A 23,267-nucleotide genomic window follows, 5' to 3' on the forward strand; every position below is an offset into this window, starting at 1 on the left:
CAAGTCTGCTGTTTGATCTCCAGTCAAGCATTTGCAAGAGCTGGACGAGAAACTGACAATAAATAAATAAACAAAAATGTGTTTTTGTTACCCCCCCCCCACTTTCATCCCACTCAAAGCCTAGGAGCTTCCAGATCACTATAGACTTGGGCTAGATATCAGGGAGCTGGATGAGGAACATAAGGGAGGGAGCTTCACAGAAAAATGAGGCCTTTGATGGGGGAGGACTGCATATTTTAATTTCTGAACAGCAGTGTGAAGGGGGTGGGGCACCAAATGATGCACTGAGTGAAAAATGGTCATGTTAGTGTTATCATTACTCTAACCCTAACTGTCTCCCTGACCCCACCCCCACCCCGATCGTTACTTTGCAGTTGTTCTTTGTGTGTGCGCGTATGTTTGTGTGTGTGTGTGTGTGTGTGTGTGTGTGGGAGGAACACAGAGGCGCAGTCACAGCACAACTTTTGACGACAGCTGGGCTAGAGGCTTCTCAACAAGAGAACACATGTTCCTAGGGCAAATGGAACAGCTTACCTCTGGGCAAGACACATCGAAATATCCATGTGATTGGGTTCAATTGAATTACATGCTGTCACAAGCTACCCAGCAGGTCTCCATTTCCCTGCAATTAGATGCACTCTTCGATAACCGTTATCTGACAGCAATAGGCCTTCTTAGTGTTACTCCTCTCCATGTTCCTTTTTAGGAGTAGCAGTGGGTAGCATGTCCCCTGTTATAGCTTGTATTTACTTTCTTGAGGGTAATATTTAAGCAAAATGTGAGTAATAGCTGTGATAGCAGAGGGACTGAAACAGGCCATTTTCATCCTTGTTTTGTATTTGGAAACCATTTCTACTGTAAATATAGAAGGGTGTTTCCTAATCTACATCACATTACAATATGCAATAGGACATTCAAACACTGCAAGGCATCCTGGGTAAATCTGCAGATAAATGGACTGGGACGCTGATATGCTAGAGGCTCCTGACATGTTAACCTTGCATAAATCTCTGCAGATCATGTGACACCATGATGAGTACATGCCAGATTAAATTAACAAGTAGCCAGCCGTATTTTGGTGCGAAAGCACTGCATATAGCGACCTTAGTGTCACAATGTTAAAGTGTAATTCCTCATTATTTTCACTTGGGAGACATGTGAACTTGGTTAAATTGGTCTGGTTTTGACCAGCCTAGAGGTGGCCATGTCATTACCTTGAAAGGACTTCCGTGGAGGCCATCAATCAGGTTGTGTCTGTGCACACCAGCATGTGAGAAGGAGAGAAGGTGGCTGTTAGGGGACGAGACATAAGCTACTCCCTGTCCCCCGGTGACACCCATCCCAGACAGTGAAATCTGACTTTGAATGAATGTGAGCTGTGTTTCCCAGTACTGTAATGGCAAATACTGTTTCATTAAAAACAACCCAATGAATATTTGAAATGCAGCCCACATCCCAGCTCCCAGTACCTCAGCTGATGCAGTGACCCAATGGCATTCGCCTCCAGCGAACTCATCACACAAAGTTTCTGAGAACAGGAAAAAAATGTTAGCTTCCTGTAGGCTCTAGGGGACATGAAAAGGTCCCCTGAAGTAATGAAATGTGATGCCTTAAGTCCATAATACATTTTAAAAACCATAGCATTGTATAGTATTATATTTTATAAATCAATAAAGCCGTTTTTAAGGTTTCCTTTCGGTAGTTACAAAGACTTATTCATTGCTGGGTATGTGTTTTATCAGGCCATTGTCCACATCATGAAGTGAAATGTATAGGATGCTGAGTTTCCTGCTGTCCATCTGTCTGAAAGTCACACATTCAGAAACAGAAGCATGCTACTGATGCTTTATACTTTATTCCAAACAGCCTACACAATGTGTCACACCTGTGCAGAACTTGTTTTATTGGTTTCTCAATCTACACCATTTGAGTGAACATTAATGTATTCTATCAGTGGAAATCAAAGAGGATTTATTAAATGTTTCACCCCTGTAGTCACTGAATAAAATAACTTGCGTAGTCTAGAAAAATGAAAAATGCTTTAATAGCTTCAGTAATACACGGGGTGTATAAAATAACGGGGACACCTAACAATGTGCCCTTTGCCTTCAAAAGAGCTTTAGACCTTCTTGGAATGCTGTCATACAAGTCCTGACGTGTGTAATGGGATGTTTCCCCATTCTTCAAGAGGAAAAGCCTCCAGATCTTTGACAGATAGAGGTGGAAATGTCCAATTTGAGAGTACATGGAAGGTGTTTGACTTTATCCTGGTGTTCATCAAACCACTCTTGAATTTGCTTAGCAATTTGTATGGGGGCTTTATCATCCCGCAATATGGGAACATCATGAGAAAACAGTGTTTGCACCACAGGGTGGACCTGGTCCTGTAAAGCAGCCTCATATTTATTGGCCATTATTTCACCAAGCAGTGCAATCATGAGACTTAATGACTCTCACGAGATAGTTGCTCATACTATTGTGGATCCCTCGCCATGTTTACATGTTATAAATTTCTTCATTTAGCTGACACTTTTCTCCAAAGCAACTTAAAATATATACAGCCAGGCAGTTTTACTGCCTCAATTTAGGGTAAGTACTTTGGTCAAGGGTAGTACAGCTGGAATCCAAACCTGTGACTTTTGGGTTCAAAAGCGGCAGCTCTAATCAATGCATCACTAGTTGTCCACCACCCACCTTGAACAGTTGGCCACAGAATTTTTGGATTGAAGGCATGCTTTTGTCACATCCATGCCCACAACTCAGTTGACAGCACCTAGCCTTTAAAAGACATTCTGCAACTCCCAGTCCTTTGCGGAATCTCGTCAGGGACAACTGCCCTTTCTTGTGACTCTTCGTTCACAAGCATCGCTAGCTCTTCGTTCACGTCCTCCGGTTTCTGACTCTTCGCTTCGTTTCCCAACCACGTCCACGGATCCTAGTTCCTGTCCTTTTCGCCATTCAACCAATCCTTCGCTAAGTCCCCTGACCTCACCCATGGATCTTCACTCTGACCCTGACCGCCTATCGATCGGCCCTTCGCCTGTCCCCGACACCGAGAACTTGCCTCATCCCTCGTCTCTGGACGAATGACACTGCACTTAGGTCCAGCTGTCCCAGACCCCTATGTTTTGCATGACAGCTTTGGCTTTCTCCAAACGTTCACCTGTCCACATTTACAAAACACAGTGAAAGGTGACTAATCAGATCATATTACTTTTTTCCATTGCTCAGAGGTCCAGGTGTTGTGCTCTTTACACCAGATTATGTGTCTTTGTGCATTGGCCTTGGATACAAGTGGCTTCCAAATGGCAGCCTTGCCATAAACTCCAGCTTTGAACCTCACAAGATACAGATTTTGATGAGACTGGGTCACAGAGGTGCTGATTCAATCATGTGTTAACTTTTGAGACTGTACTTCTGTGGCATTTAGCAACTATCCTGAGAATTATCCTTCTATCACTACCGGTGAGATTCGACTTGCAATAAGTGTTCCGGTTTGTCGATGCAGTTTATCCATGTTTGGCATATGCTGTGTTTATTTTTGTGATGTAGACTTGATGCAGTAAAGAACTTGACAGTTTTTATGACCAGGACACCTGTAACTGGTCACTGACTACTTAGCCTCTTTGGAACTCTGTTAGTGTCTCATGTTGCTTTGAAAACCAACATATTAAAATGTTAATTGTCCAACACATTCTCCAAATTGGGAATCGGTCTAGAAGGACTCTTCTTTGACAATGCATTTATAATTGTAATTTAGTTACTACAATGTTCTTGTAGTAACTGTACTACAAGTACAATTACTACAACTGTACTACTAACTGTACTCTGACTTTTTCATGTGGTGTTTCCTTTATTTTGTCCACCACTTGTATATAGCAAGTGATACAAAATTTTTTTTTGGACAGCTTCAAAAAGAGAATATTTTCTTAGTGGATGACACATTCTGTGTGTTTTTTACCATTTTAGATATTAAGTTCAGTAAAACTACTGGACCCAGTTTACAGATATTTGCCATAATCAGCAATGAAGCTTTTCTTCTGTCCTTTTTGACCTTCTCTTTTCATCCATTTTCTGTTACCATGTGTCCAATCAGGAAAGCAGAGATTTTTTTTTATTGATTTTGTGCACAGCACGTGGCCAAAATATTGTACACTGACTAAATGCAAATAAGTCCAAATACATAAAGCAAAGTGTCAAAAAGTGACAATTGATCAGACAAGATCAGGCAGTACTTTCCAATAATTTCCAAAAGGGTGCCCAGGTATTTCAGAATTTAACAGAGTTGTCATGCAAAATAACTGTCAATTTTTCAAATTATGTAAGAGCGGATAGTGCATGTACCATAAAATCATCAAAAAAGGAGTTTGGGTTGTGATTTAGCAAGAGGAGAGTTGAGGAGAAATCAGTATTTTCTGTGAAAGGTTTCTTGGATCGTTGTGTGTACCCCAGTTCAGTAAACTAGTGTCTTATCACATTCCCAGAATAATGTATCAAAGTGCCTGGAGAGGCTTTGTATTGAAAATACAGCTGAGATGTCCCTGGAAACATTTTGTGAAGGTGCACTGGAGTGACATAGATTTTTTTTAATGAACTTGAAGCTTTGTTGCTGGATGCTGAGTGAGATGCGGGTAAGGAAGAATTTAGAATATAGAGATGTCTAGAGATGACCATTCATGGTTGGTAAGAAAATGTCAAAGAGGAAAGAAAAGATCTAAAGCCTGTCCCAGGATGCATAGTGCATGAAGCAGGAATGAAGGAATAATATTACGTTACACTCACCTATACATACACTAAAGGCCACCAGTTCTCATGAATGAGAAGTCTTAAGCATGGAGGAGTAAAAGAGGTAAGCGGATTATCCAAAGGAAACCTACGCAAAGGAGGTTATAGGGAGAACAGGGAGAGCTACATTACAATCTCCACCTGAACTGAATCTGAACTCTCGAACAGTAAGATGACAGTGCTACCCATTGAGTGTTTGAGGAAAATTCCAAATGGGTCATGGAGACTGTGGTTGTCAAAGAGAAACCCATCCTCTATGGGCAAGGCAATGAGGTGACAGATGAAAGGAACGGCAGCAATCCCTTTAACCCAGGGTGACTGACCTAATTGTGATTCATTCAGTCTAACTCGCATCTCCTTAAGTCATTAATACATAACATTGCACCTTGAGCATACAAAGACTTCATGCTACATCCTGATTATGCGGTAACCTACATTCTGAACAAAAGTAAAGAAGAGTTCATGTTGAATCAAAACCAGATGGCTTTTTACCTCCCCAGAGCCTGGGGCTTTGAGGTTAGCCTGACAGATGGAAGTCAGAGCAGGTGTAGACAGAGAGAACATGAACTCTCTGCACGGTCAAAGAATACCAAAGACCATATCTGACCTCTGTAGATGTAAGGCAGCAACAGCATGCAGCAGCAAATGCTCTCTCACAGATGTGTGGTCACTCATACCCTCGCATAACAAGTAACTGCTTTTGTCCAGTTAAGAAAACACATTTAGCTTCAAGGATGGACACCTGTTTTATTACATTTCAAACTGGTTGGTAGCTGTTAATGGGAGCATATATGTGTTCAATGATATATTAAACAGATGTCCACAATTAAGTATTCAGAGGTTTCCATTAAAGGGGGGGGGGGGGGGGGGGGGCGCGGTGGGCTGTGGGTTGGACCGGGTTCTGTTCTCCGGTGGGGTCTGGGGTTTGAATCCTGCTTGGGGTGCCTTGCAATGGACTGGCGTCCCGTCCTGGGTGTGTCCCCTCCCCCTCCAGCCTTACACTCCGTGTTGCCGGGTTAGGCTCCGGCTCCCCGCAACCCCGAATAGGACAAGCGGTTCGGAGAGTGTGTGTGTGAGAGAGGTTTCCGTTATATATTTTATTCCAATTTATTGCCCTCTAGGAATATCCTGATGACTATAACATGTTGGAAGCTATGTCCTCAATGTTTGAATGAGTCATGCTTTATTAAATAAAAATGTCCTGCAGAAGTTGGGGGTGTGGTGGCGCAGTGGGTTGGACCACAGTCCTTCTCTCCAGTGGGTCTGGGGTTCGAGTCCCACTTGGGGTGCCTTGTGATGGACTGGTGTCCCGTCCTGGGTGTGTCCCCTACGCCCTGTGTTGCCAGGTAGGCTCCGGTTCCCCGTGACCCCGTATGGGACAAGCGGTTCTGAAAATGTGTGTGTCCCTGTGTCCTGCAGAATGAGGTAGCATGGTGAAAATTAAATGTTGAAGTTTTAAAACAGCCTTCTGCTGAGAGCATTGGTGCTTTACATTTATTCTAACCATAGAGCTTCAGCCTTTCTTTGCCATACCTGAACTCAGCAGAAAGGAATGTAATTAGTTAATTTCAGTTTGCTTACCAGACAATGTTACTTGCATACCTAATAATTTTACACTTCAGTTATTTATGCAGTTGAATATTTTACAGAGTCATTCAAGCTGTGAAAGTTGCTGCAGGGCAATGGAAAGGCCTTTGAAAAACCAGCAGTTTTCTGGTGAAGTCTCGTTCCTGTGCTAATGGGATCAATATTGATCAATGACCTTTGCATGAAAGGTTCATCATTAGAGATGTTTCAGTACTGGATCGTATGGAAAATGACTAAATAAATTATGCAAAAATCAACAACAGCTGTGACAGAACAAATTTAAGTATGCCTCTTAAACTGCCCAGTTTAGGTACACAGAATGCAATGAGGAGAGTCCTTGCAACTTTAACATGTTATTAGTGTTCCTGAGTTGATGTTTCTTCTTGGCACCACTGGGTTGGTTTTGACCCCTAGTCTAGTGAAAGAGCTCCTCTATGTGGTTCAACTACGCATTACAAGAATCACAGTAGTTGGAATCGTTACTTGCAGCCTTGTGGCTGGGCTATACAAAAATTTTCATATATAGGGCACGCGTCCCCTTTTGCTAAATATTTTTTCATCCACATAGTGATAGATTATAAAATAAACCCATGTCTAGATCGCTGCGATCTTCCTCTTTGGGCCTCTTTAGACCCTCCTATCTATGAAGGATCACAGGTCAGTTACATTTCAGCACCGGTTTAGCCCGTCTCCCCATTTCAGCTGTAACCACTGAATCCCATACACTTCTCTAAAAAAGACTTTCAACTGACATTTTCAGACAGGATTTCATTGCTATAAGCTTTCCGTTTCCTCATGGCTGCCTCGGAATCCCGCCTGTGGATTCGGATGTGGGCTCGAATCAGGCTCAGGCTGTGTGGAGTCTGCATGCTTTTTCAGTGCTTGCTTGCATTTCCTCCCCCAGTCCAAAGACATGTGGTGGCACAGTGAGTAGTGCTGCTGTCTCACAGCACCTAGATGGTGTGAGAGAATGTGGGTTCAATCCCTGCTCAATCTGTGTGGAGCTTACATGTTTTCCCTGTGTCTGTGTGGGTTTCCTCCCACAGTCCAAAGACATGCTGTTCAGGTTCCCCCATAGTGTATGAGTGTGTTTCACTGATGCATGGATGAGTAACCCCTTGTATATCTAGCAGTGTAGTCACCTTGGTGAATAAAGTGTGTGGGTTAGTAACACTACATAGTATCTGTTGTAAGTTGCTTTAGACAAAGGTGTTGGCTAAGTGAATAAATGTAAATGTGCTTCAGGTGAACTAGTGACTAAACTGTTGTAGTGTGTGAGTGAATGAATGTGTGTGATTGCTCTGCCCCAGACTGATGTCTAGTCCAGGTGTACACTGCCTTATACACTATGACTCCAGGATAGGCTCTGGACTTCCATGACCCTCAACTGGGTATGTGTTTATTGACACACACACACACAGTTTCAGAACCGCTTGTCCCTTACAGGGTCACGGGGAACCGGAGCCTACCCGGCAACACAGGGCATAAGGCCGGAGGGGACACACCCAGGACGGGACGCCAGTCCGCCGCAAGGCACCCCAAGCGGGACTTGAACCCCAGACCCACCAGAGAGCAGGACTGCGGTCCAACCCACTGCGCCACCGCACCCCCTGCATTTATTGACAGTGAACTTAAACTATGTCTTTTGGATGTACAGTTAAAATACAAAATTCTGCACCTCTTTATGAGCCTAGTGTGGTTCTGTGGAGTGAAAGTGTCTGATAGCAAAACATGATCACAAAAAGGGATGATGCCCAGTGGTTCCATGTGCAGCTATTATTCATCACTTTTCCTTGACCAGTTAAAATGAGCTAAAACCTAAAAATCCTGCAGTGTTAGAAACTGATAAGAGGAATCCTAAACATTACAGTGAATTACTGATATTGTAGCTAATTATGTCTATCAGATGATTTCATCCAGATGTTGGCAAATCTGTGTATTCATGTTATCAGTTTCACATCAAACATTACAGCCTGTCCAACACACTAAGAGTTGCATCATTCCGCAAAAAACCTGCTCTCACATTCCATATACTGATCTGACGGGTCATATTATAGACAAATGATGCAGCACTGGTTATTTGGATTTAACAGTCTGCCACGTTGGCCCAGAGGACTCCAAAGCGCGGCCCGTCCAACACATAATGCAAAGGCATTTGCAAAATTATTAACATATACTACACTTACCATTAATACTGACATCAATTCTGTTGAATCACATGACTATACAGTTAGACATGCAATCCTGCACACCGTACCAAAAAGAAGATACAATAAAATAAATAGACAAAAATAGTCAAAAGACATGCTGGTCAGGTTCACCCATAGTGGGTGAGTGGCAGAGAGAGTGTGTTTCACTGATGTATGGATGACTGACCCAGTGTAAGTAGTGTATCTAGCAGTGTAAGTCACCATGGTGAATAAGGTGCGTGGGCTGATTACACTGAGTTCGTTGGAAGTCGCTTTGGAGAAAAGCATCTGCTAAATAAATGTTTCATTCTTCAATCTTTCAATCATTCAATCTTTCAATCTTTCATTCTTTTCAGGGTGAACCCCTCCTTGTCCAGTAATAGGCTCCGGACCACCACCACCCTGACAAGGACAAGGAATTACGTAAGGTGAGTGAGGGTGAGATTCAATGTGTCACTGAATATGATTTTCACACGTGCTGTCAGTTCACAATGATGACAGCGGGCCTTGGACAAAAAAGGGGTGGACAGCAGCGATCTGTGTGAACATCATTGGTCGCGGCCGTTACACCCACAGGGACGGTCCCACCCCACCCCACCCCCTCGAACCCGGTTAAACTCTTGCGAAAGTTTAAGAGCGTGTTAACTGGCCAAGTGTGGCAGAGTGTGTGCTGAGTATCGGAACAGGCCAGTTCGTCAGCGATTGCAAAGTTCCCACCGGTAAGTTACCACGTCGACGCTTTCTTTCGATTTCGGTTCTGCCTTAACTTTCTGACGCTTGTCTGTCGTGTCGTGTAGCGCGTCTTCCTGTCTCGTACTACTCCGCACATTTCGGCCCTACTTTTGCTGACTAAACGCAAAACTGGAAGCAGCTGAGTTTTTATGAATTTCACGGTAACTTCTGAGTGTGCCAGAGACTGGGTCCGGAGGGGTTCGGCACGCGTAGCCCACGAGAGGAGCGCGGGTTGTGTTCGGTTCGGTCCGGTCCGGTTCGGTCCGGTCCCTCTGTTTGGCACTGTGCTTCGAAAATGACCAGCTTCTTCGAAAAACTTTTTTTTTTTTTTTTTTTTTTTTTTTTTTTTTTTTTTTTTTTTTCAAAAAGGTTGACTTTTCACCGATGCGGTGTCGTTTCTCAAAAAAAAAAAAAAAAAACCTTCGGTGTTTTGACTATTCAATTGGAATAATGACCAGGTTGAGCCCCTTCAGTCGTTTGCAACCTCTATTTCATTAATCTGACTGTCTCTTTTCTACGCACTAATTTATAATCGCGCCAACGGGCCTCTAACATTACCTGTTGTGCCTATTCAGAGCGGGCGTGTTGCTGTACTTTGACATGCCCCCCCCCCCCCCTTTCTTTAGTTGAGTCCCAGAACAGGTAAACTCAATTAAATTTGAGTGCTCTGCTCATGCACTGACACTGAGTGCTTGAACACAGGAATAATAAGGCAAAGAAACAAGGAAACACTAGCTACAGAGCTAGTAGTGTAGATGATTACTGATGCTTTTATAAGCTGTAAGTATGTCTACTGGTCATGGCATGGAGGGAAGGGAACAACTCCCAACTGAAGTTGGGGGGACTATGGGGGTTCAAGTGCTAGTGGTTGCCCACCCCTCCAGGGCATTTGAGATTTAAATCTGACTTTGAAGTTGGATTAGTGGCATTGTTACTGTATGATGGCTTGGGGTGGTGTGTGGGTGTGTGGTTTTTCCTTCCCTCCCCCAGTTCAGCAAGGTACGTCTCATCTCGATTGAGTCAGCTTTCAACATCATCCACCAGTGCGACTGTCGTAAAATGAATTGGCTCTGTTATCTCCCCTGTGTGATAATTTCTTTAGCTATGGTGCAAAGGCAGATATAGCACAGGTCATTTTTCAGCAGAGTCATTTAGGGCTGTCATGTTCATGCTGTTACTCTGACCCCCCCCATGGCTGTTGTATTTCCATTTATCTATGACCTTTAGCCTATGTTATGTACAGCTGTCAAGAGCCTGGGTGATGTTGATGTGGAAAGCAGAATTACTACCATGATTTTCTTTTTCCATATATAGGAAACTTTCTGCTGTGAGATCATCTTATTGAGGTGGTATCCTGGCAATAGCTTTTTTTTTTTTTTTTTTTTTGGTCCTTCTCATACCCCAACAGTGGCCATAGGCATATCATTGTTTGTTTCACTCAGCAAATATATTCTGGGATACTATATAAATTTGTTTCAATTTGCCTGGCAACTTCTATATTTATCATTTGTTGATGCCTTTAGTATTAAGTATATTTCCTTTAGGACTTGACTGTAAAGAAGAAATGTTCTTTAACACTGCTGCACTACAAAACACAAGATTGCTGTTGCAAGCTAAAGTATAGGTTGATTTAATCAAAACTACCTTTTAAGTTGAAAGTTTCTCTTCACTTATAGCACAGCAAGAGGAAAATTCTGGGGTCTTTTTAACAAGATTGTTTCCATTCTTGTGGACAGACTATTGATGAGCAGGGCCCTGTTTGCCTCCAGCTGAAGGCCTGCTGCAAAATTTCCAGGGCTGTAATGTGCATGATAAGGTCTGTAACCTAAAGAAGCTCCATTTTTATCATGGATATTTTTTTCTGCTGGTTGCAGAGGCTGTTTGGCATTCTGTCCCATTGCTTACACACAGAGAGCCTGTTCACTGGTCTCCAAGCAATGGATACTGCAGCTCTCCCTTAGCTCATTCTGCATTCCACAACCAGCTAAGTAGAGCACGGTTGTCACATTCAAATTGTCCAAGCATCCCGTGCAAAGGCAACGTGAGGTGGTGCGCTGCATTGCTGGTCCGTTGCCATGCCATCAGCATTCCCACCGCACCGAGGTTCAGGAAACTCTCTCGGAATAATTTCAGTCACCATCATCTGTGCCAAGACACCCCCTCACATGATTCAGTGCATGCATCTTGATGGTGAAATGGGCCCCATGTACCCTAGTGTGTGAGGACACGGAGCTTTAGCTGGTAGATTTTTAGACCTCCTAAAAGGGGTCCTGTTCCATTATCCCTGAGCAAGGTACTTAACCTGAATTGTTCTGATAAAATACACACACCCAGTTTTATGAATTTGTAAAATTGAAAGCTGCTTTGGAATAAAACATGTTAAACAACAACCCTAAGTAAGGGTACTAAGGTTTTTCATGTAGCTAATGGAGACAAATCGGTAAACTAAGAAAACGGACCAGTGTCGTCATGGTTGTTAATGGAGGCAGTGACTGGTCTGGGCAAGATTGCCATGTAAGCATCAAAAATTTGGTATTGTCAAGCATGTCCATATGATTAGTGCCTTTGGATTAGCCTTCTGATACAGAGGTTCAGGGTGTGGCTTCTGCATTGTCCTTTCATTTGCTCCTGTTTTGTCTATGGGTGTATCATTGCCCAATGTGCCACTTTCAAGTCTGACAATGGAGGAGAGCTGCAACTGGTGAATCTATGGGGCTTTAACTTCATGCTATAAATAAATCTTTGTCATCAGCTGTTGTATTTTCTCCTATGGTGGATCAGTCCAGAGCTGCTGCTCAACAGTCAAGAGCCACTGGTACCTTGCAAACATTTGTTGGCATTTGTGGGGGGGGGAATACACTGAAAAGATCACTTTATAATAATTATAGATTTGTGACTGTCTACTAGCTGGGTATTGAACAGGCCAGCTCCTTCCCAGAATTTCAAATCACATGTCCCCTGACAGATTTTTTTTTTTTCCCTTCCCCTGTGGTTGGTCACTTGACTGTCTTCTACAAAACCCTTTCCCCTTTTAATTTTGTGTTGACAGAAAGGCTCTTTATGCTGCTGTCTACCAAATTGTCACACTTGTTCTTGTACAATTGAACAAGAGTAAAGGAAATGGATGGAAAAAGACAGGCCTCTGCAGTGAGGCCTGTCAGTGGCTCTCTAAATTTCCCCTTATTTCTCAACTACTTCTGTACAGTCATTCCATGGAGAAACAGTTCATTATTGTTGTGAAATGGCTTTTTTTTCCCCTCCCCCAATCCCCATTGTGAAGGGGATCAGAAGGACATGGTTTTTTTTTTAATTTGGGGGGGGGGGGGGGATTTTCCTATACATCATGTAACAATTAAAATACCAGAATGAAAGGTATGTTCATCAATTACAGCAACAAGACATTTTATAATATTTAACAATTTAAAATGTCTGGCTTGTCTTTTAATGATATATTTTCACACACACATTTTCTAAACTGAGTGGTGGTGGTGTATTTTCATTTGTCATCAATAGCCACTTTTCCAGTACAGGGCTATGGAAATCAGGAGTCCTTTCTGTCTAGGAGAAAGATTACATTCTAGATATAGATGGTGGTGATTTTGTCTCAAAGGTCTTTATGGTACAAAGAAAAACTCTTTGCCTGTCACTCTGCAAAGCACATGGACACTACCATCAAATATTTAATCCCTGTTACTGCTGCAGTGCCCTTTAGCAAGGTACTTACCCTGAATTGATGCAGTAAAAATTACCTAGCTGTATTAATATGTAAATTGAGTAGCTTAATATTTTCATCTCTTGGAGAAGTGTAAGCTAAATTATTAGTCCAGAAACAATTTCATTTGATATTAGATATAGCTTAGTCAGTGGCTGTAATCGGTTGAGCCGAGTGTAACGGGCAGTAGGAAGTGTATACAGCAGTCTTATGGAAGAAGTGTGACCGTGGTAACAAAATATTCAAAGAAATTTGTCATCCAGTACCTATCCTGAAGAGAAGTCCAGTTAACACAACTGAAAACCCTACTTGGATGCTAGCAGTCACTGTTTCCTTGGTAATTTTGAGGCTAATATGGGCGATTTAGACAATAGCCTGTCCAGTCACTTAAAGCAGCTATCTTTGTCTTCAATGATCTCTTATTTTACAAGTTGAATGTTAATTACACTGATCATAGTCTGCTGAAATGTGCAAGTATGGTAATGCACAGTAAATCCTTCAGGAGGCAACTAAATGGTGCTGAGCAGTGACTCAGCTGTTGATTAATACGTGGCATCAATGGGAGATGTTGCGTTACTTCAGGTTTAGCCAGAAAACAGCCAAATCAATGCCACTGAGGGGCAAAAACCATTTGGATTTGAGATATCCAGTGTGCATCGCTGTCCTAAAACTTGTAATATAAAATGGGCAAAATTGCTATTGTGCTGAGTCATAAGCCCTTTATATGAAAAATAGTATGAAAATACTGTATAAGCAATTAGTGTTTCTTTTTGTCCAGGACCCTGTTAAATGACAGTTGAATATGTGGTTTAGTGTATTGGTGATTTTACAATGTTGCTCAAATGATTTGGACAGAACTGATGTGATTACATTACATTACATGCTCTGTATCAACAAGCTCTTCTGTCATGACTTGGGTGAATGTCACAATCTTCATGCAAATTCTTAGAATGTAACTTCTGGAAAAGTTGTTGGATTCCATTTCACCCTGACCAGAGTTAGAAAGGCTTCACATTTAAAATATTTCTGGTTTTACTACTGAAATGGTGTTTAAAGCAAGTTTCTGTTTTCAGTGTAATTGAGAGCTGTGACTATTTAAAAAAAAAAAAAAAAAAAAACTCATGAGTTTGGCACCCATGTTCTGAAAAAGGAAGAGAAATATGCAAAACTTTTTTTTTCTTATTTCTCTGCACAGCAGCAGAGCACATTTTTTGTTTAGATAAGGCTTTTAACCTGGCAGGAATTTCTGTGTCTGTCACTAGAGGCCTTTAACAAGCAATGGCAGACAGCAAAAGGACCAGTGATGTTGGGGCTGCTGCAGTGCCACCAGATGCTGAGGAGCAGCAGGTAAGAGCCACATCCAACCCAGCTCTATTTCCACAGGATATTCATGCTTAACATTCCTCTATTACACTAAGTCCTGTTCTCCAAAATACAATAAAGAACAATTTCTTCAAACTTACAACTACATGAAGCTGATTTTATAACATTGCACTACATCAGTTCAGTGATATTTATTACAGTTGTCATTACATTTACTTGACTAGGATGTCATTTCTCTAGCTTCTTTTCTTGAAGCTCTTCAGGATAAGAACATTGTGCAACTCCAGTGTGGTATTTGGATAATTTAGTTCCTTAAGGATTTAGTTTAATATGAATCGGCTTGTTTTAGTGCTATTTTTATGGCGTTTCTGAATGTGTACAAAACGTGTGCCTCTGCCCCCAGCAGAGCGTGGTGTCCCGTGTTGGCAACCTTCCTTTTGTGAGCTCCGCATGTGGTGTGGTGTCCAGTGCCTACAGCACCACCAAGGACAGCATGCCCCTCCTGCGCGGGGTCATGGATGCAGCAGAAAGCGGTGTCCGCACCCTGGGAGCTGCAGCCAGCACTGGCTCCAAACCCTTGTTGGATATGCTAGAGCCACAGAGTGAGTGGGAGACATGGCTGTATCCTGCTGTCATGTGCCTTGTTGGATCCTCTAAAACTGCACTGACACTCATCTGGAGCTGTGTGTGTGTGTGGTTCTCTTCCCCCCCCCCCCGTCTTTGACCTGGCTTAATGACCCTGGTATTCTCAGCTCCCTCTGGTGTGGTCTTTTCCAGTTGCTGTGGTGAATGAATATGCAATGAAGGGGCTAGATAAGATGGAGCAGAACTTTCCCATCCTGCAGCAGCCTGCTGACAAGGTCAGGAGTGCTGCCTGGGACATGGCTGTGTCTCAACTGATCTTTCTGATGAAAGATCATGACTAACAGTGGTTCCCTCTATGATGACAGCAGGTTTTCTCTTGTGTAATGAATCTACCTCATGACTCATCCATCTCTCATTAGCAACAGAGACAAACTCATTTGTTTTACCTGGTGAGCATGCTGTAGCATGTGGTGCTGAGTGTGCGTATACTGATTTACCTGTGATCTCTCAAATCTTCATAGCTGGTATCAGACACCGTAGGAGTAGTGTGCCAAACAGTGTCAGGGGCCAAGGATGTGATGAAGGGAGCAGTGATAGGGGGTGTGGAGCTGACCCGTGCTGCAGTGAGTGGTGGTCTAAACACAGTCCTGGGGACCCGAGTTGGCCAGATGGTGAGCAGCGGGATGGACATGGCCCTCAGGCGCTCAGAAGACTGGGTGGACCACAACCTGCCCCTCAGTGAACGGGAACTGGGTGAGCAGGCCTTGCTGCTACTGGGTTTTGTGTTTGGGGGGGGGGAATGGACCTTAGTTTTAGAGCAGATGTACATATTTTTCATTTTAAGGGCATGGTAGGTGTTCATTTTCTTAATTGCTTTACAAAAGTAATTACCTGGATAGTATGTAACCTAACATGGTATTTCAGGCATCAACCAGACATTAAAGTGTATAATTTAAAGCCTACAGGAGTCTAATTGTCAAGGCCCAGAGTTGTGCACCTGTTTTACTGGGTCTTGGGTAACAAGTTTCATGCTAAGAAAGATTACAGCTAATAGTTTCTTAACATGGTACACCCACCAATATTTCATTCTAAAATACTCCTAGAAATTTAGGAGTAATGACCCTTTTAGTTTTGTAACTAAATATGTGGTTTACCCATTCAAGGATTTTTGCTCAATTAAACCCCCCTCCCATTTAACCTGAGCAGAATAAAAAAAAAACATTTGAATATTTTTAGATAATTTGGCAGGGGGGGCAGGTGGAAAAGCTCTCAGTATTTACCATATTCAGTTAAATTCACTCAAATTATACACAGCACCTTCCTGCATGATTGAAATTCTTTAAAGCAGTGCCAGAAGAGTTAAAAAAAAAAAAAAAATCATTGCTGCTGTGCTTAGTGCAGTATTTGCCCTTTTCCTAAAAAAAAAAAGGGCTTTAACTGGTGCTGGAGAAATGACAGCTGCTAAGGATTCTTAGTGTGGCCATAGGACAGACTGTCTTCCTGACCTGTGTCACTTTATCAGAACAGCTATCGGTGTCCATCTTCCCCTTGCAGCAGAGCTTGCCGAACCTCTCCCAGAGGAGGAGGCTGTGGCCATGGAGAGCTCCAGCCCCAACTACTTTGTGCGTCTGGGCAAGCTGTCTGCCAAGGTGCGAGAGCGTGCCCTGGAGCAGTCGCTAGGGAGAGCCCGACATGCCCGCGATGCAACTCATGCTGCTCTGAGCCAGATCGCCAACACCCTGGACCTGCTGGAGAGTGCCAGGGCTGCCTTGGCCTCTGCCAGCCAACAGCTGGGTGGGGCCCCTGAGCAGCTGCTTCAGCGCTGGACTGAGTGGCAGAGTGGCCAGTCAAAGAGTAAGGAAGGGCAGGAGGAGGCGGATGCTGGGAAAGCAAAGGAGGAGGTAGGAGAAACCAAAGATTCAGTTCTATAGCCTCAACTCCCTGCCTTATCAGTTCATTACTTCTGCTAGATTGGAATCAGCCATGTTGTAATTCTGCTTATGTCTTATGGTTTTGTTTTATTGCAAAGTTTACCAGAGTGAAGATCAAGATGGGGTTTACAGACTTGCATTTCCCTTTTTAGCTGAGTTTTCTTTAAAATTATGTACAGTGAGTTAGTGTTTTGATGACACCTTTGTCCAAGGTGACTTACTGTGCTAGATATAAACTCCCTTCAGTCACTCATTCATACAGCAGAACAATGTGGTGTACTCATTCGCTCGCACATTTGCAGTTCTCACACACTCTATGAGCAATTTAGTTACCAGTCCACCTTCAACATATGTCTTTGGATTGTGGGAGGAAATGGAGAGGAACCACCCTGAGTCAATGCACACAAATACAAGGAGAACATGTAAATTCCACAGTCAGGATTGAACCCTCATCCAAATGCATGTTCCAGGGACTGACGCATCAGTGCTGCACCACCATGCCGGCCATATGTTGTACATACATTAGTACTTATCCCTCACATAATGGGGTCCTGCCTGACAAATTACTGAAGCAGTTTTTCATGAACAAAGTATGGTTTGGCTTGCCTTTTACTATAATTTTGTTACAAACCTGATTAAAAATGTTAACAGTAATGCATAAAATATATATTGTTTTGCTTGTCAAATTAACTTTACATGATGCATTTTTCATCGGAGTTTTTTTCTCCCCCTCCCTGCAACAAATCATGGTAGTTGAATCCTCCTCATTACACCGAAACTCCTACCTGATTTACATGGGACAAATTCATCCTTCTAAGCAAGGGGTGGGTGTACTGATGTGATGTAGGTTAACCCTGGTGTGGGAGTTTTTAATCCTTGAGTGCCAGATTTATTTCAGATTACACTAGCCTCTGTTTATATCCTCTTTGCTTCCTTTTCACTGTCACATGTCAGCTGTATATGTTCTTAATCTCACTGAGAAGAGCACTATATAGAGAGGGGGGGGGGGGGGGGGGGGGGGGGGAAGTCAACCGAAATGAACCCAGTCCCACAATTGCTTGGAGAAGCACAGATTTCAGCAGCTCTCCAGTTTAAAGCACCTTTTTTGTGCACTTGTGTGTATGCAGCAGCTGGAGTGGCGCACGCTCTCCATGGTGCGCAGCCTGAGCGAACAGCTGCGCTCTGCCTGTTTGGGGGTTGTGTCCAGCGCACAGGGGCTCCCTGCTGCCGTGCAGGATCAGCTGGGCAGTGCTCGCCGGGCAGCGGAAGAGCTGCACTCATCCCTGAGCAGCAGCAGCACCCTCTCCCCCAGCCTGCTGGAGCAGAGCCGCCAGCATCTTGCACAGGTAGGTCCTCCTCAACCACTGTGCTCTTCACCTCCCTTTTATAAAGGAACCTGAAAGAGCATTCTTCAGAATAACTGCTTTAGAGTGGTTATACTGCCCTTCCTGCCAATCTCAGTAGTCACCTCCCACTGTCAACTGCTATAGCAATTCAGCAATTCCCACACTACCATCTCCACCATGGGAGATGGACACGTTGTCTGAAGCTGCTTGTCCTAAGCAAGGCTGCAGCAAACTGTTGTCTAACCTGGCAACACAGGGCTAGAGGGGTAGGGGACACCCAGGGTGGGACACCAGTCTGCTGCAGGGCACCCCAAGCACAACTTGAAACCCAGACCCGCCAGGGAGCAGAACCTGATCAAGCCCACTGCACCACTGCCCCCTGTGCTTTCGATGGGAGATACTTGCCCTGAATTGCTACAGTGAAAAATTCACCTCAAAGTGGATGAAATGCAATACTGACTTTTTGTAACATCTTGCACAACAATCATGATCTTTTGTTTGTTCATTTTGAACAGTCTTGATTTAGTCTGTGGAAACTAAAGTTTATTGTGCTGTTTGTATTCAAGGATATTTTGGGAGTGAGAAAATCTTAGTCAGTTTGGGGTAAATCCATTTCATTTCAGGAAATGTTCCCGAATGACCATCTGATTTGCTTCATACTTTTATACAGTGTTGTTCCTAGCAAACAGTGTACAAAATTTCAGCCTTCATTCATTTGTGGTGATGGGGTGCGATGCTCATTTTTACAGCAAAATGAGTACAAATTGGAGCAGAATTGGTAAATTCTGCATGTAACTACCCATAGAACATATGCTGGTGTAAACAGTGATATCAGAGAAGCCAAGTGCACTTTTAGAATCATGCCTGTATCTACATTTTTCTGGTGAAATACTTCTAGTTTTTGCTGAGCTGTGTTGCTTTGGATAAAAGCATCTGCTAAATTAATAAATGGAATAAACATCTGATCACTGGCAATCAGAGCTGACCCCGTTACTTGTGTTTACAGGTCCGGCAGTCTATGGATGGTGTGATGGAGTACCTCCTCCACAATACCCCCCTCAACTGGCTAGTTGGGCCATTTGCACCCCAGATCACAGAGAAGGGTGAGGGGGTACAGCAAGAGAGCCATGGAAGCCCTCCAAGTCAAGGCCACTGAGTTCAAATGAACTGTAATTGAACAAGTGTCCCCAGGAGGGTAAAATGGATCTGGGTCATTTCAACAGTATGTCACCTTGCTGTGTGGGTGGAATTACCAATCAAAATTATTTGTACAAAAGGAAGTTCTAAAAAGGAAAAAAGCCTATAAACACTTTTACAACCACAAAGTTTTTGATATTGTTACTTTACCAGGTCTGTCACTGCAGAGGATATTTTGATTGTATCAAACTACTACAATCATTCTTATTTTTGCTGGGAGTATGGCCTACATGTTGTAGTCTATTTCCATAGAAAAGTATAAACAAGCCTAAATAAGAATGCACTTTAATCCATTCCACAACTTTTCCCCTCTGTTGGAACTTTGTTATAAATGTGTTTTGGACATAGAGCAAGGTAAAATATAAAGTTGAAATAAGAGCAGAAAAAACATCAGTTATCTGTGTGTGCAATTGTAGAGGGGGGGGGGGAGAAATCAATTGGGGGTCACAGAGCAATGACAAATCAATGCTCATAGCATACCTGTAATGAACTATACAGCTGCATGCATTCTTTAAGCAGCTATGAATTTGTGGGTGCAAACATTGGAGTACACTGTCAAATACATTGCCATAATTGAATGTTGCTGTAATATTTGCTGTCAATGTACAATGACTTGTGGCTCTATCAAAAAGCACCTTGCTGGGGAAGAAAAAATGCAATGATAATAAAAGACTGAACCATCTGTGGATTTATACTGGTCATTTTATAGTTCTATGTACTTGTTCAAAGGCTCAGACCCAATTATTGCTGAAAACAATTTTCTGTACCAGCAGTTTTTTTTTTTTTTTTTTTTTTTTTTTTTTTTTCTCTCTCTCCCCCTCATCACTCCCAGGGTCTGCAACATATGTGGCATATTGGCTTTAAGTTTTACTGCAGCAATTCAGAGTAAGTACCTTAAGGGTAATACTGTATGCAGAAGTGGCAAGAGTGAGATTCAAAGAAATACCTTTACAAGTGTCTTTATCAGAATACCATAATCAGTGTTATGCAGTCATGCAATAAAAATAATTCACAGGCCCTCATACTGGATTTTCAATTTTTACTGTTTTTTCCAGCATCTCACTTCTTAATTGATCCAAGCTAAAATAGATCTCCATGCTGAAGAAAGTGGCAGAGCTTCTGATTCAGATTTGAACTGAATTTTTTTTTTTCCTCCACCTGATCAAAAATGAAAAGGATCAGTTATCAAATGATTCTTCTGCATTATTCAAACATAGCAGATGCAGGGTCAGAGCAGCACAATTTTTTTTTTTAGATTTTGTTTTTCCTTTTAATCAAAGTATTCATGAGTGGGGTTTTTTTTCTCCTTCCTTCTCTCTCTTTTCCCCCCCCCCCACCAAGAATTTAAAATTTGCCTTGACTTAAAATCTTGACAGTGTGGGTCTTGCGCTAAAATATCAATGTTAAAACCACTTGAAGCATCTGCCAAAACTGTTAAAGTTAATTTCAAATGTTTTTACCTGCCAAATGGTCAAAAGCAAGGAATAACTCTTTTGCTAAGGGTGTAGTTATTTGTAGAACTTGAATAACAGTCAGGCCACCTATTTGCAGTTTCCTCACACCCCTTAACCAGTTTCCAAAGATGAATTATCTAAACTACATTTATATATGCTACCTACCCTGGAGATGTGACAAAATTAAGCCAATACAGTTTTTACTGATTGTCAAATTATGTTAACTTTAACATCTTGAATAAAAAAAAATGGAAAAATACACCTTAGAGAAATTATGGCTGTTCTAAGGTGAAATGAGAATACAAACTGAAGTTTGATCCATGCTGCATGCCTGCTTTACTGCATTCATCTCAGGCAATGCCAGTGACTACAAGAAGGCCAGGTATGATCTTTGAAGAGCCACTAGGGCTGCCAAAAGGGAATACAGACTGAGACTGGAGTGTCATTACACTACTGCTGACACACGGCGCGTGTGGCAGGGATTACAGAACATCACAGACTACTGGAGTAGAAGTAGGTGTGAGATCACTGACAGCTGCATCATACCTGACAAACGCAATGAATTCTTTGCCCATTTCAAGGTCTTGAACAATGAACCACTGGGTGGGAACCACTGACTGGTGGGAACACACAGAACCCACCATTCACGGTCACATCCGCAGGAGTGACAAAGACTTCTGGGAAGACAAACCCACGAAAATCAGCCGGACCAGACAACATCCCTGGACACGTACTTAAAGCCTGCTCATCGGTGCTAGCTGATGTCTTTACGGATATATTCAATTTGTCCCTTGCATAAGCCTCAATTCCCACCTGCTTAAAGAGGACCACTATCCTGCCGCTGCCAAAAAACAGCAAAGCATCCTGCCTCAATGACTACCGACCCGTTGCACTGACTCCAATAGTGATGAAGTGCTTCGAGAGAATCGTCATGAGGTACATCCAGGTCATCACTCCGGACACTCTGAACCCTCTCCGGTTCGCATACAGACCAAACAGAGCCACAGAGGACGCCATCAGCACAACAATACACACTGCCCTCACCCACATGGAAAACAAGCACGGCTATGTTCGAATGCTGTTTATTGATTACAGCTCAGCATTCAACACAGTAATACCTTTGAAGCTCATCAACAAGTTTCACAATCTTCGTGTGCCACCCACCCTCTGCAACTGGGTTCTGGACTTTCTGACGGGCAGACCCCAGTCCGTTAGAATTGGGAACCAAACATCCAGGTCAATAACCATAAACACAGGAACTCTGCAGGGCTGCATGCTTTGTCCCATGCTCTACGCACTCTTCACCCATGATTGTGTGGCCTCCCAGAACAACACCAGCATCATCAAATTTGCTGATGACACAACAGTCGTTGGACTGATAACGGAAGGCGATGAGTCAGTATACAGGAGGGAAGTAGCTGACCTAGTGAAGTGGTGCCACGACAACAATCTCTCGCTCAATGTCAACAAAACAAAGGAGTTGATAATAGATCCACAGAGAAGGAGGGAGCAACACTCATCACTGCATATTGGTGAGACAGTGGTGGAGAGGGTGAGCAGCTTCAGATTCCTGGGTGTTCACATTACTGAAGATCTCACCTGGTCTCACAACACAACACATCTGGTCAAGAAACGACGTCAGCCTCTGCATTTCTTGAGAAGGCTGAAGAAATTTGGCATGCCAAGCCAAATCCTCAGAAGCTTCTATAGGTGTGCAATCGAGAGCGTCCTCACCAGCTTTATCACGGTGTGGTTTGGAAGCTGCACAGTACAGGATCGTAAGGCGCTATAGCGAGTGGTGAAAGCTGCTCGAACCATCACTGGAACGTCCTTACCATCACTAGAGAGTCTATACCAGGCCAGAACCATCAGGAGAGCCACTAACATCATCAAGGACAACAGTCATCCCCAGCACAGCCTTTTCACACCCTTACCATCAGGCAGACGCTACAGGAGTGTTAGAGTCAGAACCTCAAGGTTAAAAAACAGTTTTTACCCACAGGCCATCAGGCTTGTGAACAACACCCATCCACTGCCTCTCCACCCATCACAGCAGACACAGTTCACCCTCCTAGCCTGAGAGATGTCAACTACCCCCCATACACATCCACAACGCCAATATCATCAGAGACCACAGACTACCTCCGCATACCTTGCGTACACAAATACACACCCCCTCCTCAACTGCGAATAGACCCAATCTACCTCTGCAGGACTTTGCACATGTACGACTTCCATGTTTACGTTGCGCACTGCACACTTTATATACATATATAACCTCGTTTCTTGGATTTTTTCACTAATAGTAATTTTAATAATTTTGTAATTTGTGACCTTGCACACACACACGCGCGCGCGCACACATCATCTGAAACCACTTGTCCCATACGGGGTCGCGGGGAGCCAGAGCCTAACCTGGTAACACA

The 23,267-nt window shown here is 43.1% G+C and overlaps 1 protein-coding gene across 2 annotated transcripts; it reads left to right on the plus strand.

The window, feature by feature from the left end:
- Positions 1-9,176: 9,176 nt before the first annotated feature.
- Positions 9,177-20,069, plus strand: plin3 (perilipin 3). 2 transcript variants are annotated; one of them, XM_018728026.2, is made up of 8 exons: positions 9,177-9,280; positions 14,268-14,352; positions 14,732-14,930; positions 15,106-15,188; positions 15,435-15,666; positions 16,468-16,814; positions 17,972-18,190; positions 19,197-20,069. In XM_018728026.2, exons 2-8 carry the CDS (start codon positions 14,284-14,286, stop codon positions 19,344-19,346), a joined length of 1,299 nt encoding a protein of 432 aa, XP_018583542.1. In that variant the 5' UTR covers positions 9,177-9,280; positions 14,268-14,283; the 3' UTR covers positions 19,347-20,069. The 2 variants fall into 2 exon arrangements, with proteins under 2 accessions (XP_018583542.1, XP_018583543.1); XM_018728027.2 differs by having other exon boundaries at positions 14,735-14,930.
- Positions 20,070-23,267: the final 3,198 nt, after the last annotated feature.

This window comes from Scleropages formosus, chromosome 9 (genome assembly GCF_900964775.1).
Source record: "Scleropages formosus chromosome 9, fSclFor1.1, whole genome shotgun sequence".
NCBI classification, from domain to species: domain Eukaryota; kingdom Metazoa; phylum Chordata; class Actinopteri; order Osteoglossiformes; family Osteoglossidae; genus Scleropages; species Scleropages formosus.

Coding starts and splice junctions, on each gene's coding strand:
- plin3 (XM_018728026.2), top strand. CDS start 14,284: ATGGCAGACAGCAAAAGGACCAGTGATGTTGGGGCTGCTGCAGTGCCA. Junction 15,189..15,434: donor TGCAGCAGCCTGCTGACAAG/GTCAGGAGTGCT, acceptor AAATCTTCATAG/CTGGTATCAGACACCGTAGG. Junction 18,191..19,196: donor GCCGCCAGCATCTTGCACAG/GTAGGTCCTCCT, acceptor TTGTGTTTACAG/GTCCGGCAGTCTATGGATGG.